Genomic DNA, 17,928 nt, shown 5'->3' with positions numbered 1-17,928 from the left:
TTTAATTTGACTGCTTTTACAGTGTTACGGTGAAAATGAGAGAAATTTCAGTGGCAATCAGAGGTAAAAATAGTACATGACCCCGATTGTTAATGTTTCCAGTATGCTAATTAGGTGTCAACCTGAACAAAAGTTTAATAAGACAAATCAGTAAAGTTTTCACTTTAACATTTTTATTTCATGTAACTACATTTCCAATGTCCTTTAGTTTCAGCTTTATTAACCCAATAGAAAACAACAATTCAAAGAATCCATTCAAAGCAGTGACTCTCTGACATTTCACATCAATATTGTGACACAAAAAGCAAAATGTCGGTTTTCCCAGTTGGATGTTGATCATTTCAGAGAGCCACTTATTAGTGTTATTCAATATCTTCTGGTCGGACAGGATGCGGAAGCGGAATTATGGATTTCTTCTCTGTGTCTCTGGATAAAGCCTTCCTCATATCTGTCAAAATGAAAGAACAGTTAAAATCAGTATTTTACATAAACATGGGTTTAGCTTTGCAGTGATGCTACAATTCTCGGTGGGTTTTATTACATTAACCCACATTAAATATGTTTTTCCCCTGCCTTTTATTGTTTGCCAGGTGAAAAGTCTGATTGCTTAGTAAAGTTTACAAGCAGCACAAATGTTGCAAGACAGGTTATGCGTTGTCCTTGAGTTCAATATTTAAGGTCATGGGTTTATTCAAATCTCTAATCTTAAATATGACCAACAATAAACATGATGCTTGCCTTAGAAACACCAATAATGACCTGAATGTGATCATCTGACATCAGACAATTGAAATTACCCGTAAGTCATGTTCACTACAGTTCAGAAGTTTAGGGTCGGTAATTTGATCAAAAACACAGTAAAAAAGTACTATTGTGAAATATTATTATAATTTAAAATAAATGTTTGAATATATTTAAAAATCTAATTTATTGCTGTGATCAAAGCTGAATTTTCAGCATCATTACTCCAGACTTCCTTCAGCAATCATTCTAATATGCTCAATTATTATTATTATCAATTCTGAAAACAGTTGTGCTGCTTCTGTTGAAAACATGATACATTTTTTTATTATTATTTGACAAATAGAAAGTTCATTTATTTGAAATAGAATATTTTGTCACATTACAAACGTATTTACTGTCACTTTTGATCAATTGAATGCTTCCTTGCTGAATAAAAGTATTAATTTCTTTAAAGGGGTCATGAACTGGCTTTTTAAATTTTTTTATATTGTTGTCTGAGGTCAACTTTTGACGTTTGCTTGGTTTTTACATTCAAAAACATCAAAACGAATAAGTAATAGGCTTTTTTCTACCCTGGTTTTTATGGGCGTGCCGCATTGAAGACTTGGAAGTAAACGCCCACTGCTATGATTGGATGACAGTTTTGCATATTATAATGAGTTTCATGTAATGTGCGAATCAGTGGGCGGGGCTAAACAGGCAGTGTTGAAGTAGGCGTTGATCATCTTCTGCGGAGGCGGTGTTTGATACCCTTTGACCTCATAGATCCCCACTTTGAAAAACCTGTCGTTCGCTGTGCCTGGTGTCAATAAAAGCTTTTATTGGACTAACAAGGACTAACTATTTTATTGGACTAACTATTCTTATAGTATGATGACCTCTAATATGTCTAAAGCTCAAGCAAAATTTGATTTCTCAGTTCATCACCCCTTTAAAAACAACAACTTACTGACCCCAAACTTTTGAACAGTAGTGCAATTAGCAAGCAAGTGAACAGCTCACCATAAGCATCTTCGTCAGGTTCACCGTTACTGGCAGAGTAATACTCTATAACCGTTCTGTACACGCTGTAGCCGAGCTGTTTGTACATATTCACAGCAACTTGGTTGGAAACCCGCACAAAGAGATCCACAAAGAATCCGCCCTTCCTAAATAGAGGAGAACCACAAAATAACTCGTTTAAAACCAGGACACAGATTTATTGTTATGTTACAGCTAGTAAACAATATGATTTCAGTTTTTTACTATCCTTCCTGCTTTTTATCTTTACATGCATTATAGATGCTTTTGTACAGTTGGTTGTACCTTTCTGAGATCTCCTCTAACATCTCCATGAGTTTAGCAGCCAGACCCAGTCGCCTGAACTCTGGGGCCACAGAGAGAGCCGTGACGTGCCCGTGCCATTCCTCCCTGGCCACGGACCCTTCTGCCTTTCCCATGACTACAGGAGGACCATTGACACACAGGTTATATATACACACACACTCCAATCTGACCGGTAAAGGGATAGTTCACTCAAAAATGAAAATTCGGTCATTAATTACTCACTCTCATGTCGTTCCAAACCCGTAAGACTTTCGTTCATCTTCAGGAACGCATATGAAGATCTTTTTGATGAAATCTGAGAGCTTTCTGTCCCTCCATTGACAGCTACGCAACTACCACTTTGACTCTTCAAAAAGTTCATAAAGAGATCGTAAAACTAATTCATATGAATTAAGCGGTTTAGTCCAAATTTTCCAAAGAGACACGATAGTTTTATATGATGAACAGATCGAATTTATGCTTTTATTCTCATTTAAACATTGATCAGCGCACATAAACAGAAGCTGCTTGACGTGCGAGAACAAACCTCATTGGTTCTTGCTGAAGCTCAAACCTGCTGCGTGACAGAAAGCTCTCAGATTTCATCAAAAATATCTTAATTTGTGTTCTGAAGATTAACAAAAGTCTTGCTGGTTTGGAACGACATGAGGGTGAGTAATTACTAACAGAATTTTCATTTTTGGGTGAACTATCCCTTTAAAAGTAGACATGAAATCAAAATCGACACTAGTTGCGGGTCTTATTGTGAATGATTCATCAGTGCATGTTTTTCCAAAGAAAAAATGTTTGTCTTCATAATTTTAAATAAAAAAGAAATGATATGCTTTCCTTTTCAGATGACATCATCATTTTCAGTCCCTCATTCTGGTACGTAACATCCATAATTCACAATCTAATCTTGTTGCATATTTTGTTTCTCTTTCAGGAACAAGTCAGATTTAGAAAGAAAAATGGATAGCTTTACGTTGACTTGAGTTAGCCAAATTTCTGTCTGTTCCTCAATGCTTTCGATGTATAGAGAAGAGCAGCATGAGCGTTCTTCTAAACATGTCTCTTTTATATTCCACAGAAGAGAGAGGTTTGGAATGACATGTGAGTAAATAATGTCTGAATGTTCAGCCTTTACATGTTCTCTCAACTAAAATGTTCAACTAAAAACACATCTGACTCACTGTAGCCCATCAGTTCCCCTCCTGGAGCCTCTGCTACTATGAAATACTCCGGCCAGTGAGCCAAATATTGAAGATAGAAGGGAATTCCATACTGTACAATGAATGAAAGTTAAGAAGAAAAAAACAGAAAAAAAAGCTACTCTGTAAGAGTCATGACAGGCTGATTAATCAAACAATACTTGGTTATTTTGAGATAATCAGCTCGTAATTGTTTTAAAGGATACAGTTTCTGTCAAGGGGTCCAGATTACTGTGGGATACAAATACAATACAAATATTAAAATTGTAATATTAATAAGTAAAACTCGGATATCACTGCATGTTATACAACAGGAACATAACAATAATCAATAGAAATATAATATAATATAATACAATATAAATCAATAGCCTACTAACAGAAATTTCTGTAGCATGTTTTTGAACGTATTTCTTACAAATAATATGATACGTTTAAGAAACATTTTGAATATGAACTTAATGAACATTTAACAATAGTGCAATGAAGCTGCTTACTGGTAATACCATGGTATTGAATTGATGGTCTCATAGTATTAACTACCTTCACTACACGATGGTAAAACGCTACAGTACTTTTTTGAAATGGTAATTACCAGCGCTATTATATTATGTGTAATTAAATAACTCACATATTGTTGAATTTAAACAGATCATCGCACGTGAAAGCTCGTAATGTTGTCATTCTCCCGTGTGTGTGTGCAGGACGACGCTCCGACCTCTCACCTCTACGTCACACGCGTGACGTTCCATTGTGTTTTTAAACAGCGACATCTGTCGGCATGAGGGAAACATACACATGCAGTTTGTGTTCAATACAACGCTTTTATTTGATTTTACTCCATATTTCGTTTGCTCTGTTAGTTCTTCACTGGTAAAGAACAAAAAATCCATTGTTTTTACAAAATAAAATTGGCAGCTGTGGTTGCTCGAATAATTATGTAAAAAATACAGTAAAAATTATTACAAAAAATTACTACAGCCTGTAAATTCTACTATTTAAATAAGTAAATAAAATAAAATTTAAACCAACAGCCCTTTTCTGCTGAACAAGGCCAAGCTGCTACTAAGATCTGTTTTGTACTTTTTACAAGGTTAGATCTATTACAGTTTTTCTCTGCATATAGTACGGGAACTTACTGTTAACAAATTACTGGCATGTTTTTTTTTACAGTTAAAATTACAATATATATATATATATATATAATTTTTTATTATTATAATTTTTTATGTTTTTTTTTTTTTTCAGTGCTTTCAAACATGTTATGCAAGTCTTTGTATAGGTCCCTTCATTGTCCAGTGAATGGGCTGTTATTCCCTCAGGTGTGTAGGTGGAGTGATGAAGGATCAGGTGTTGGATCGCTCTATAAAAGGATCTGTTAGTCTTAGTTCAGTAAGTGCTTTCACTGGAGTGTCACACCTGCAAATGGAGTGGATTCAAGTCTTTGGAGTTCTGGAATGTTTACTATTCTGCAGTGGAACTCTAGTCACACCAAGGTTTGTCAAATGTCCAATTCTATTATAGTAACATGCTAGTCATTTAAAAGGTGATTAAAATGGTTAAAAACTGAAGAAAAAAATGCATTAGGCCTACTTAAAATTACCACAGAATAGAATAGAATTGCTTTTGATGTTGATGATTTAGGGATGAACTGATTTTTAGAAAATAATGATTTTTATAATGCTCAATATTCTTAATCTGTATCTTTTGTCTCTTGACAAGTTTCTGGATTTTTTTCATGCTTCGTTATTTTAATACACAGTGCCGTTCACAAGTTTGGGGTCGGTAAGATTTTTTTAAATATTTTTGAAACAAGTCTCTTATTCTAACCAAGGCTGTATTTATTTGATCAAAAATACAGTAAAAATAGTAATATTGTTAAATCAATTTAAAATAACTTTTCTATTTAAATACATTTTAGAAATGAAACAAGAAACATTTATTATCAGTGTTGAAAACTGCTTCATACTTTCGTGGAAACCATGATAATTTTTTTCAGGATTCTTTGATGAATATAGAAAGTTCAGAAGAACAGCATTAAAAAAATAATAATAAAAAAAACAGAAATCTTTTGCTGCATTATAAATGTCTTTACTTTTGATCAATTTAATGCATCCTTGCTGAATAAAAGTATTAATTTCTTAAAACAAATTGTACAGAACTCAAACTTTTAAACGGTATAGTGAAAGATAGAAAAGTATAGCTGTTTAGAGTTTAATGTTTCTAATGTTAAGTAAAAAAAAAAAAAAAAAAGTTCTGTTATTTGTTATCTACATCCAATTTCAGACAATTCATGCTAATATTCATAATTAAAAACTCTAATAATTGAGAGAAATATATATAATATGGAATATTATTACAAATATATGATGTATCTCTGTCATAATCCCATGAAAATAAGAATTTTTTTAGTTTCAGCCCAGCAAAGAATCCCTCATATCTCATATCCGTCTCGGAAGTTCTGCGCTGTGGCGTTCCCACCACAATATCAGTCAGCATTCTGTCAGATTATCCCATCAAAGTCACTGCTGAACTCATTCATGGAAACACCAGTGTGGCCAAAACACAGAGCACTGTTCCAGCAGGTAAAATTTACAAATATACTGTATATATATAACTTGTCTGAAGACACAATTATATAACAACATTATATTCAGATGTATTAATTTAGTCTGAACTCTTTAAATTTACATTGAAAATCGCATTGTCAAACTCAAAACCTTTTTAGAATGACCTATACAATGTACATATAGTATTATATAATATACAACTCCACCCTGTTCAAACAAGTATTCGTGTCTGTTCTGCTTTGATTTCAAAGGCTCTACCAGACTACTGTCTCTCCCGCCTGTGAGTATCAGAACTGTAGTTTCTATGATTGAATCTCCAAATAAAATAAATGAATTGATTTAAACCAGAAGCATCAGTAGCTGTTTGTCTGTGACCTACATACAGAGTATACTGTGTTATTTTCCCTCTTCAGGTCTTTTATGATGAATTGAGTTACTGGTATCCATATCAGCTGTACGTTAAGGGGTTTGTTGGAGCTGCTCAAGTGTTTTCAAACTCCACCGCGATGGTCTTCAGCCCCAAGTGCATGTCCATCTTTATCCAGACTGACAAGAACAATTACCAACCAGGGGAGACGGTAAAATTTCGGGTTGTATCAGTTACACCCGATGGAAAGCCGTACAAGGGCCAGATCAACATTTATATCAGGGTGGGTGTCTCAAGTGATTAGTGATGGTTATTTTAGCCCTATTCTGGCAGAATGTGAACAGATACATCAGCAGTGTCATCATAAGAGTAGTGATGGAAGAAACAAAGCTTTTTGAAACTTTGAAAACTTTGAACCAATTGTTTCTCAAAATGATGACACATGCTGATCAGAAAAAACTGCAAAGCAAAAACCCAGCTTAAACATGCACAAAAAAAAAAAAAAAAAAAAACTTTTACAATCTAATTGCAATTGTATTATTGAAGGTGTAATCTATTGAATGCAATTAACAAATCATCTAATTAGGGCCCGAGCACCGATGGTGTGAGGACCCTCTTGGAATTGCTCTGTTTATTATACCATTATGCTATCATTACAAAGTCTCTTCATAATATGATATTTATATTAAATTGTATAGTGTTTTGTTAGTTTTATAGAGTGCTTAATCTATAGAAGCAATCAAAGCAACACTATGTAAGTGCTGTGAATAGTCCCAGTTAGTTTAGCTAGCACAGAACACGTAGCATGGTGTTTTTTGTTTTTTAAATAGATGTGTAGAATAGTAAGTGTTAGTATTAATGGGTCAAGTGTTGAAAAATATATTGAAAATGGCTAAGGCAATGGCTGAGTTAGGCTAAACCTTCCACCAGCAGGGAACAGTCCATGTGAAGGTCTGAGAAAGTGATTTTGTGCCTCTTTGAGATGATGGTACCATAATGTGCCTTTCACTTGCAGAATGCAAGCTTCTGGAGGACACATAGGTCTGAAGTAGTAAGTTTAGGTATAGGGGTCCAAAGCTATGGGTTGTTCTATTTATGGGTTTCATCAGGTCCCTTTCCACAGGTGTATTAATCAAGCACAATGCAGTCTGCATTCATAATCTAGGTGCTTGATTTTATACACCTGTGGAAAGGGACCTGATGAAACCCATGAATAGGCAAACATCAGCGCCTTGAATTTGATGCGAGCGGCAATTGGCAACCAGTGCAAGTTTATGAAGAGAGGTGTGATAAGCGCTCTCTTCGGCTCCTTAAAGACCACTCTTGCTGAAGAGGTTTGACAGTGCATGCTGGATGGCCTGCAAAAGAGCATTACAATAGTCCAGTCTGGATAGAACAAGAGCTTGGACAAGGAGTTGGATAGGAAGGGCCTAATCTTCCTAATGTTGTTTAGCAAATTTGCAGGAATGGGCAGTTCTTGCAATGTGGTCTGTGAAGTTTAACTTTTCATTAATCACAACTCCAAGGTTTCTGGCTGTCCTGGATGGAGTTATGGTTGACAAATCTAGCTGAATGGAGAAGTTGTGATGAACTGTTTGGTTGGCTGAGACCACAAGCAGTTCTGTCTCGGTTCTCGGTTGAGTTAAAGGTGGTGGTCCTTCATCCAGCAAGAAATGTCTGTCAGGCAGGCTGAGATGCGAGTAGCTACTGTCAGATAATCTGGCTGGAATGAGAGGTAGAGTTGTGTGTCATCAGCTCAGCAGTGATAGGAAAAACCATGTTTCTGAATGTCAGATCCTAGTGATGGCATGTAGATGGAGAAGAGAAGTGGTCCCAGCACTGAGCCCTGAGGCACACCAGTAGCTAGATGTTACGGTGTTATTAAACCAGTTTCTTTCCAGCCACGGTCAGACTGATGACTGAGGATATGGCAGAAGGAACAAATATGTCCGTCTCATTTTTATAAGATGACAAGTGTTATCTCCTTTTATATAGAGATGTTAGAAAGGGTAGTTTATGCCTGTGATGTGTTTATGTGTCTGTCTCTGTTAAACAGAGAATGTTTTATTACAGTATTTTTTGTAAAATTGTACATTATGTATTATCTCAGGACAGTGCAATACTCCCTCCTATATGGAGGTAATCATCTTTATTGTGCTTGTTTGTTGTGGACCTATACTGTTCTTCGTTTACTGTACCTTCTCAAAGTCTATTTATTGTGTGTAGTTTTGTTAGGTTCTTCTTTTATGTTGACTTTTTAATGTTGACTCAATGAGCTTTAAAAGAAAAATTCCAATGTACGTGTACTAGCTGTACTGGTACAAATGGCAAATACAACTTCAACTTCAAGACTTGAACCATTGGAGTGCAGTTCCTGAGTTGCCCTTGATCAGGTGGTTAACTGTGTCAAAAGCAGCAGACTGATCTAGCAAGATGAGAACTGAGGATTTTGAAGGTGCTCCCGCCAGTCTCAGAGTTTTAATAACCATGAGTAGGGGCAGTCTCAGTTGAGTGTCCACTTTTGAAACCAGACTGATTGTTGTCCAGGATGTTCTGTGGAAGAAAGGCAGAGATTTGGTTGAACATGACTCATTCAAGTGTCTAAGCAATGTATGGAAAAGTGGATACCGGTCTGTAGTTTTCTAGATTTAGAGTGGGTTACTTAAGCAGTGGGGTTATCCAAACATGCTGAAATGCTGTGGGAAAGGTACCAGTGTGAAGAGAGGTGTTGATGATGTGAGTAAGTGCAGGTGCAACTGAAGAAGAAATGACTTGAACGAGATGAGTGGGGATAGGATCAAGCGGTCAGGTAGTAGGATTATTGGAAAGGACGAGTTTGGAGACTTCTGCCTCCGAGAGGGGAGATGGGGAGGGCAGGGGAGAATGTGTGTGTTTTAAGATGTTTTAAGATGCGTTTTCAAGTTTGAGGTATGGAAAATTGGCCGCTGATGGTTGTTGTTTTATTTATGAAGAATGTGGAAAGTTGTCAGCTGATGAAGGAGGGGGAGGAGAAAATCTAAGACGAGAAGAAAAGGTTTTTGAAAAACTTACGAGAGTCAAAATAATTGTATTTCTTTACTCTTCCCTTTTATTATACAAATGTAACATTAAATGTCTACAAATTTATAAAGTCAGGGCGATGATCTCTGTGAACCCATGAACCAGTGTAGCGGTGAACCATTGAAAATTCGAAACATTTCAAACCTGTTACGACGTCACAAACACTCTTTTACTAAAAATCATGTGACTTTGGCAATTTGATGCGTGCTCTGAATCACTGGTTTGAATCAAATGATTCGCAAAGGTTTCGAAGCATCACGGAGCAGTGTTTTGAATACACCCATCACTACGGTCTGGAGTACTGAGGGATGGATAGAACAAACCTTATTCCATTGTTTTTGTGTGTTTTTAATGTGAGCAGGATCCCAAGGGGAATATGATTCGACAGTGGCTGTCTGTGGACGGTGTTCTAGGTGTCATTTCAAAAGAGCTGAAACTCTCTCAGAACCCACCGCTTGGCCCATGGAAAATTGTAGCTGGAATCCACGTGAGTTGTGTGAAAACTTGAGTGGAAAGTCACCACCTGGTGAACGACAAAACAGCTGAAAAAATCCCACTGAATTACAATTAAGGAATGACCAGTGACCTTAACAACAACTTAAAGCCATATATAACCTTAGCAATTGCATCGCAACACACAACACTAAAAACACTAAGAGCACCTAAGCAACTGCTTAGCAACACTCTAAAAACCACTTGAAAAAGCATTGAATTGTCCTGTCAACCACCCACAACACCCTAGAATTGTTCAGCAAGTTTTGTGCAGACATTCATCGTGCACACCCAGAAAATGCAAAAAGCTTTATTTTGATTTAGAATTAAAGGATTAGGTCATACAAAAGTGAAAATTCTCCCATCATTTACTCTCCCTCAAGCCATCCTAGGTATATATGACTTTCTTCTCTCAGCCAAACACAATCGGAGTTATATTAAAAAATATCCTGTCTCTTCCAAGCTTTATAATGGGAGTGAATGGTACCTTAGAGTTTGAAGCCCCAAAAAGCACATGCATCCATTATAAAAGTAATCCATATGGCTCCAGGGGTTAATAAAGGCCTTCTGAAGCAAAGCGATGCGTTTTTGTAAGAAAAATATACATAAGTGAAGTTATTAAAGGTAATTTCGGAGGAGTACAGCCATCTAATATTCTAATAATTACCAAGGCATAAAAACCAGCCTCTTACCTCTTCCCGTTGTTAGTTCTTTCGGCATTCCTCCTCCTCCCCTTCTCCTCCTTTTTGTAATTTGTTTTGTCTTGTTATAAGGGGGCAATCGGATCTTGAGTAGAATATCCTCTCTGAGCCCCTCTGTAGCAGACAGCAAGCCAAATCTGTTTACCACTTATACACTAAGATTATATGGGCACATTAACTCATTAATTATAACTTTATAAACTGTAATCACTTCAGGTAACGTCGGTACGTGCGTTCACAATCGAGTCGAGTTGGAGTAGCGTAATCTTAGGTGAGAGTAGATACCTCTTGCGGTTCAAACAAATAGGGCTGGGCAACAAACTTCCTCTCCTCTGACATTTTTCTTTAAAAATCCTAATTTTAGACTTCTAATTCATGACTGGTGTTTTGTTTTGCTCTTTCCTCTGGGCTTCAGTGTTCATCAATACGTCATGCGTCGGGTCAGAGGTCACTCTTCCGCCGGAACTAGACTCGCATACGGCCGTTACAAGAAATCGGTCGTTATAGTTTATAAAGTTATAAATATGGATATATTTCTTACAAAAACGCATCGCATCGCTTCGCTTCAGAAGGCCTTTACTAACCCCTGGAGTCGTATGGATTACTTTTATGATGGATCATGGATGCGCTTTTTTGGGCTTCAAAATCTAAGGAACCATTCACTCCCATCGCTTGGAAGACCCAGGATATTGTTTTTATATAACTCTGATTGTGTTTGACTGAAAGAAGAATGGCACATAGGCCTACACCTAGGATGGCTTGAGGGTGAGTAAATAATGGGATAATTTTCATTTTTGGTTGAACTAACCCTTTAAGGTCTGTTCACACCAAGAACCATAACTACACTGAACAAAAGTATAAACGCAACACTTTTGTTTTTGCCCCCATTTTGAGTGGAACTCAAAGATCTAAGATTTTTTTCTATGTACACAAAAGGCCTATTTCTCTCAAATATTGTTCACAAATCTGTCTAAATCTGTGTTAGTGAGCACTTCTCCTTTGCTGAGATAATCCATCCACCTCACAGGTGTGGCATATCAAAATGCTGATTAGACAGCATGATTATTGCACAGGTGTGCCTTAGGCTGGCCACAATAAAAGGCCACTCTAAAATGTGCAGTTTTATCACACAGCACAATGCCACAGAAGTCGCAAGTTTTGAGAGAGCGTGCAATTGGCATGCTGACTGCAGGAATGTTCACTAGAACTATATCTTTATCGTTATCGTTATCTTTATCGCCTTTGGTGTGAACCGGCCTAGTGATTTAATTTAATGCTCTTTATTCTAACACTATTATTTTGGACATGCAGGATGTTGTACAGGAGAGATCGTTCATTGTGGACTACTATGGTGAGATTTCACATATGATACTTAGCGTTTATGATCAATGTTTTTATTCCCCCCAGATATTAATCTTAAATGTATGTTTACAGTGCTTCCTAGATTTGAGGTGAAGGTGAACGTCCCCTCCATCCTGCATTATGAAGACACACTGACAGGGACGGTCACAGCAAAGTGAGCGTTTGTCCTGAACAATACTTGTATTTTTCATTAGAAACACAAAAATAATACTTTTTCTTTTTTTCTCAGATATTTTTATGGGAAGCCCGTCAGTGGGCTGATGTCTGTGACATATATGCACATATTCAATGGCCTCGATAGACGTTATGAACACAATGAAATGGTGAGTAGCCCACAAACGCTTCAAATTCAAACGTGTGAATATTATACGATTGAATATTGAAGTTTATGTTTGTTTAACTGTTAATCTGACTTCTATTTCCGGTGTAGATTGACGGATCGGCTGATATCACATTTGATGCGTCATTGTACAAACTCTCTTCTGATTACACATATTCATATTATGATGGATATGGGACAGAATATATCGACATTACCGTGAACGTCACAGAGGGCGTTACAGGTATGTCCCGTGACCGTCCTGTTGATATGTATCCAGCTGTCAAATAACTTTAACCAATCTGCATGCATATTAATAAACAAATTAAGAGGTCCTTTCGTATTTGATTTGAGCTGTTTTTCATTTCTCTGCCTGTAGGTTTAACATGCAACAGCAGTGTGAGGGTTTCTATTGTGGATAATAAATATAATCTAGAGTTTCTGCAACATCCACAAATCATTAAACCCTCCATGACCTTCACTGCTCAGGTAAAGACAGAAGAAAAATCATTAGCATTACATTTCGGTCCATATTTTGAGTGAATTTGGTGAATTGTGTGAACATGTCCAGGACCAGTCTTGAAGAAACAATCTAGATGACTAACTTTTAAGACTAGTCTAAGCTTTCACCCTAAAAATCAGAGGAAAATAAGAATTTATACTGTACATAAAAAATAAAGCCTATTTTTCGAAACGTTAAGATTTATTGTATTGTAAAATCACAGTTTCATTACTGTGTAGATATGTTTTACTTATGCTTACTTATAATGATTTATTTATTAAAATTAGCATAAATTAAAGGCAGTACAAAAAACTACAATGATTCATAAATATCTATAATGATGTATAAATATATATATATATCTTTTTTTTTCATTAATGAAAGTATTTATGTAAGATATAAGTATTTTCACATTAATGACAGTATTTAAATAAATTATAATTATTTTCGCATTAATGGCAGTATTTAAATAATATATTTATATATTAAATATATATATATATATATATATATATATATATATATATATATATATATATATATAAATTTCATTATGTCAAATGAACAATAATGTCATTTATGCAAAAAAAATTAATTTGGTAAATTATCTTTGTGCAATATTTATTTATTTATTTAGTTAGAATTAGATAGTTAGTTAGTGAAATATGAGCCGGACATGACCAACAGGATTTATGAGATTCATTCTTTCAAGGTGAAGTTAACCAGCTATGACCAGCGGGCCCTGAGTGCTGAAGAACAGAGCAGAAGTGTCCAGCTGACGGTGACCCAGCACAAGTTCAGCCCCTGGACGTGGACGTGGAACGAGAATGGTGCCATGGTGCCTCGCATGATGAACAGCACAACGACGTCAAGCTTCTCTCCCATGTACGATATTCCAGTCCAAGATATCCAGCTTCCAGTTGCTGCTGATGGGGTGATGTCATTTCAGGTCCAGCTCTCTGACAGCATTGCCACACTGGATATAGAGGTGCGAACACTTCATCCATATTTTACATGGCCTTGATATGCTAGAAGTATGTAAATTGGGATGCAGCCAAGCACTAAGCAGTGCTTCCTCCTGATGTTGGTTTCAGGCCCGGTTTGAAGACACAGTCCAGCGTCTTCAGCTCTACAGGAGTTATTCTTCACCCAGTAGATCCTACATACAGCTTCACAGAGACAGCGAACCTCAGGTACTCAAGCTGTCTGTGTATATATCCAGCTGTTATGTTTGCTTTCACTGAGTTTGCACTGACAGGGTGACTTTTGCAGGTCGGACAGCCGCTGTTCTTGACTTTGGAGAGCAATTTTAACCTGACCAAATTCCACTACCTTGTAAGTATTTTCTATCAAGGGATAATCCATTTTATGTGGAAGCCCATTTCCACCACATAAGAAAGAAAGTGCTTTGGTAAATCTTAATTATGACATACTGTCTGTAAGTCAAATAATTATGACATACTAAATCATAATTTTGAGTTTTTGATGAAAAAAGAAGAAGATAAAAAGTCATAATTTTGACTTTTTGACAGAATTGCTTTGGTAAATTTGAAATTAAGACATAAAATGTCAAAAATCACAAAGTCTTTGTATGTCATGATGACAGAAAGGGGAAATTATGACAAAGTCCAAATTATGAAATACTAAATCATAATTATGAAATAAAATGTTGAAATGATGATTTCACAATTTTGATTTAATATGTCATAATTTCAACTTTTTTTGTCAAATTATTTAATTATATTAGTTGTTGCATATTTCAAATTATGCAGTTATAATTCATTACATTTGAAATATATTAACTTTAAATGTAATATTGAATAACACTATAATCAAGTACTTTCATGTGCTTTAGGATGTTAGTCAACACATCAAAATAAGTTTACTTAAAGCACAACAAAAGATTATTAAAACATGATTACCGATGTACTTTTTGAAAGTGTACGTCTTAAAGTGTGTTAAGAAACACATAGTCATGAAAGTGTCCGAAGTACACTAAAGTGACCTTTTATTTCAGTGATATTATACTATCTGCAAGTACGGTACACTTTTTAGATTTGAAGTACACTATAATACGATTAAGCACAATTCTTTTTCACACGGGTATCCTGTTAATGATATCTGCAGTAAGTCATCTGGGCATTTGTGAGAATGAGCCTGTGTTTGTGTAGGTGATGTCCCGCGGTCGGGTGGTGGATGCTGGAACGGTAAATTCCTCTTCCTTCAGTCTGAACACAGATCAGTCTTGGACTCCATTGGCTTGTGTGATGGTGTACTACACGCTTCCAGACGGAGAGATCGTCAATGATGCTCTACAAGTTTCTTTCACACAAGTCCTGAGAAACACAGTAAGAGTTCAGGACAACAGAAACATCACGGCATTACATAGTTAGGAAATACAACCTTAGAAAAGGTCAGGGTGGATATTCATAAATGTGATTTATTTTAATCTTCAATGAATTAAATAGTCATTGTTTTAAGCTACTACTGTAGGTTATCTTTCCTACCTATAATTTAATGCTGGTTAATGTTGATATAATCAAAATTACAGTAAGAAAATCAAATAACAAAAGATTTCTTTTTAAAGCGTTTCATGCTTAATTTCCAGATGGATTTTCTTGTTGAATATCCTGAAATATGTTGATTTTAAGACAAAAATGTAACGGCTGAGCTTGACAAAGTCAGTACTGATAAAGACTGCATTAGAAAGAAATGACGTCAGTACATTAAATATGATGTCAGAAAGATCAAACAATTATTATATGAGGGACAAAATACCATGATGGGGTTAAACAGAAAAAAAAATCAGCAATTCTGAAATTTCAGTCGAATTTATTTTACTCAAATTATATTTGATTAATTTATTGAATTACATGTAACCCATTAAATGCAATTGTGCAGAATGTGGACATGCAAATATACTATTTTGCATATTATTTAATATATTTATAACATTATGTATTATTTTCTGATATTTTGATGAAACATTTAACAATGAAATAAATTTGTGAAATAATTTGACTAAGTTGAGTACGCTTTTGCACGCTTTTAATTACAGAAATAATATACGTTCATATAATTAAGTGCAAACTGAATGTAATGTTTTTGGACACTTCATTTAATGTTAGTTGCAATTAAATGAAAATGAATTATAATTAAATGCAGTTATTTGAATATTTAATTATTCTTGTTGAATGTCCTTTTCCACTCTGAAATGTGTCACATTACAGAAGTAAAATGGGTTGTTATGTCATTAAAATCATGAATTTGACTTGATCTCAATTGCAGGTATCTCTGAGCTGGAGTCAGGATCGAGCCGGGCCAGCAGAATCTGTATCTCTCTCCGTTTCTGTGTCCGAGCCTGGATCTCTGGTGGGAATTCTGGTTGTGGACAAAGCAACAATGGACTCCAACAAAGACAATGGCATTACAGAGACAAAGGTAATATGGTCTAGTAGAGATTATAGATAATTTACGCTCACAGAATAACCTGAGACATCAACACTGGGGAAATATGGAGATCCATTGTTTTCCAACTCTCTCTCCTGATGTCTTGTCTTGTTCAGTGTATTGAGGTTTAAAGTGTGGGAAATCAACTTTGGGATTTCACACGATTGTTTGTTCCCACAAAGAGATCTCATGATAAGCAAAGCTGGTCATCCTATGTAACCAAATGCCAACACCACTCCCGAATTTCACTTGTTGACAAAAGGAAGAAACTGAGAGTAATTGTATTTATCAGAACTAGGTGAACGGGTTTGATAGTGCAGACACCATTGTGTAGTTCAGTTTGTTGTTCTGGATGTGATTTATAACAATAGCTGGTTTGTGATCAGCAAACACTGACTCCAGAGCAATTTGTCCTGATCTAAGATCAGCAAAATGAGCTTTTGTGTGTGTGTGTGTGTGTGTTTTGCAGGTGCTTGAAGAATTTCTGTCATATAGCGGAGAGATGACCCATACAGATTACAGCAGCATGAAAATGGGAGATCCGTATTCCATATTCATGGTAGATCAGACACATGAATGTCATATGATGTTTGATTGTTATCTCAGGAACAGAAATGTATCACTTATATTCCCACATGGTTTATGGACACTGTTTCATTCTGCAGATGTGCGGTGTCACGGTTCTGACAGATGCCAGGCTGAATCAGGAAAAGAGTCAGTTGTTCCCTGCATTTCGTAAGTCTTAAGACTAAACCTCCCCAAGCAACCCCTCAGAACACCCTAGCAACCACATAGTTACACCCTGGCAACCACCTAAAACACAGATTTGCACCACTCACATTTTCTTAAGGCAAGACATATTGATCTCAATATGCACTCAATCATTTCTTAAGTTTTTCCAAGACCAAATTATGCTATCTACATTAATATTCCAGCTCAATTGTTGCTCAAATGTAAGGGCACGAGCAGCAGAATATTGTACCAATTGCAGGTGATTAAGGAATTTAGCTGGTAGGCCACTTAACAAGGAGTTACAATAGCCCAGACTAGAGGTTATGAAAGCTTGGATAACAGTTTCAGTATCTTTATGGTTAAGTGAAGGACTTATGCGAACAATATTGTGAAGGTGCAGAAAACAAGATTTAACAAGCTGGCAGATATGGTTCAAAACATAATTTAGAATCAAACAGTTCTCCCAGATTGAAAAGACTGAACTGGGTTGGTTAGGAAAATAAATTAGTGTTTGAAAATTAGGTCCATGATGGTTAATGATCTGGCCGAATTAGTAGTGGACCAAGAACCGATCCTTGAGGCACACCACTTAAATATGTATTTTGGATGTTTTCTTTCCACTAGTCTGAAAGAAGACATGTTATTGAAGCAGAAAAGCTCAAAATTGACCAGTGCCTGAAAAAAAAACAATGGTTTCCCTGTAGTGTCTTCTGGTTCAATCATTTTCTCACTAATGCTCATGGGTTCCACAGCAGGGGAGGGACTCTATCTGAATCAGATGGCTGATGTGGGTTTTCGAAAAGACTTTCCTGAAACCTGGATCTGGCTGGATGCTAATATGAGGTACACGAGGAGAAATATGTCTGTCATTGAGCTGATTTTCACTAGGCTAATACCTAAATGTATTAAAAATACTTTCTGAGCTATGAACAAGCAACTTCTGATGTAATAACTTTGATTGTTTACACCAGCCATTCTCAAACTGTGGTCCGCGGACCACTAGTGGTCCGTGAGGGTACTGCAGGTGGTCCGTGGAAAGGCTAAATAAAATATAAAATAATATTTTTTTTACCTTCATTTTACCAGGAAATTCCCATAAAAAAGAAAAGTAAA

At 36.0% G+C, this 17,928-nt stretch overlaps 2 protein-coding genes across 2 annotated transcripts in view; one reads left to right on the top strand and one right to left on the bottom strand.

Moving 5' to 3' along the window:
• Nucleotides 1-156: 156 nt before the first annotated feature.
• naa20 (N-alpha-acetyltransferase 20, NatB catalytic subunit) lies at nt 157-4,019 on the bottom strand. The gene is made up of 6 exons (XM_082148107.1): nt 3,892-4,019; nt 3,467-3,491; nt 3,243-3,333; nt 2,050-2,185; nt 1,747-1,892; nt 157-448 (listed from the first exon to the last, which is right to left on the bottom strand). Exons 1-6 carry the CDS (start codon nt 3,942-3,944, stop codon nt 363-365), a joined length of 537 nt encoding a protein of 178 aa, XP_082004233.1. The 5' UTR covers nt 3,945-4,019; the 3' UTR covers nt 157-362.
• Nucleotides 2,192-17,928, top strand: part of cd109 (CD109 molecule) — a 30,254-nt gene continuing 14,517 nt past the window's right edge. Inside the window, exons 1-19 of the mRNA XM_082148040.1 lie at nt 2,192-2,937; nt 4,583-4,756; nt 5,673-5,845; nt 6,082-6,110; nt 6,244-6,480; nt 9,619-9,744; nt 11,762-11,801; nt 11,885-11,966; nt 12,042-12,135; nt 12,243-12,375; nt 12,511-12,620; nt 13,346-13,621; nt 13,728-13,826; nt 13,906-13,968; nt 14,805-14,981; nt 15,922-16,074; nt 16,553-16,642; nt 16,749-16,818; nt 17,568-17,658. Coding sequence (XP_082004166.1) covers nt 2,891-2,937; nt 4,583-4,756; nt 5,673-5,845; nt 6,082-6,110; nt 6,244-6,480; nt 9,619-9,744; nt 11,762-11,801; nt 11,885-11,966; nt 12,042-12,135; nt 12,243-12,375; nt 12,511-12,620; nt 13,346-13,621; nt 13,728-13,826; nt 13,906-13,968; nt 14,805-14,981; nt 15,922-16,074; nt 16,553-16,642; nt 16,749-16,818; nt 17,568-17,658 — 2,264 coding nt within the window. The 5' untranslated portion in view covers nt 2,192-2,890. The remainder of the gene's footprint in view (nt 2,938-4,582; nt 4,757-5,672; nt 5,846-6,081; nt 6,111-6,243; nt 6,481-9,618; nt 9,745-11,761; nt 11,802-11,884; nt 11,967-12,041; nt 12,136-12,242; nt 12,376-12,510; nt 12,621-13,345; nt 13,622-13,727; nt 13,827-13,905; nt 13,969-14,804; nt 14,982-15,921; nt 16,075-16,552; nt 16,643-16,748; nt 16,819-17,567; nt 17,659-17,928) is intronic.

Source organism: Leuciscus leuciscus, assembly GCF_965113295.1.
Source record: "Leuciscus leuciscus genome assembly, chromosome: 19".
In the NCBI taxonomy this organism is placed as follows: domain Eukaryota; kingdom Metazoa; phylum Chordata; class Actinopteri; order Cypriniformes; family Leuciscidae; genus Leuciscus; species Leuciscus leuciscus.
This window is presented reverse-complemented; position numbering and strand designations above follow the sequence as displayed.

Coding starts and splice junctions, on each gene's coding strand:
- naa20 (XM_082148107.1), bottom strand. CDS start 3,944: ATGACAACATTACGAGCTTTCACGTGCGATGATCTGTTTAAATTCAAC. Junction 3,492..3,891: donor CTGTTTAAATTCAACAATAT/GTGAGTTATTTA, acceptor TGTATCCCACAG/TAATCTGGACCCCTTGACAG. Junction 2,186..3,242: donor AGGGGAACTGATGGGCTACA/GTGAGTCAGATG, acceptor GTCCTCCTGTAG/TCATGGGAAAGGCAGAAGGG.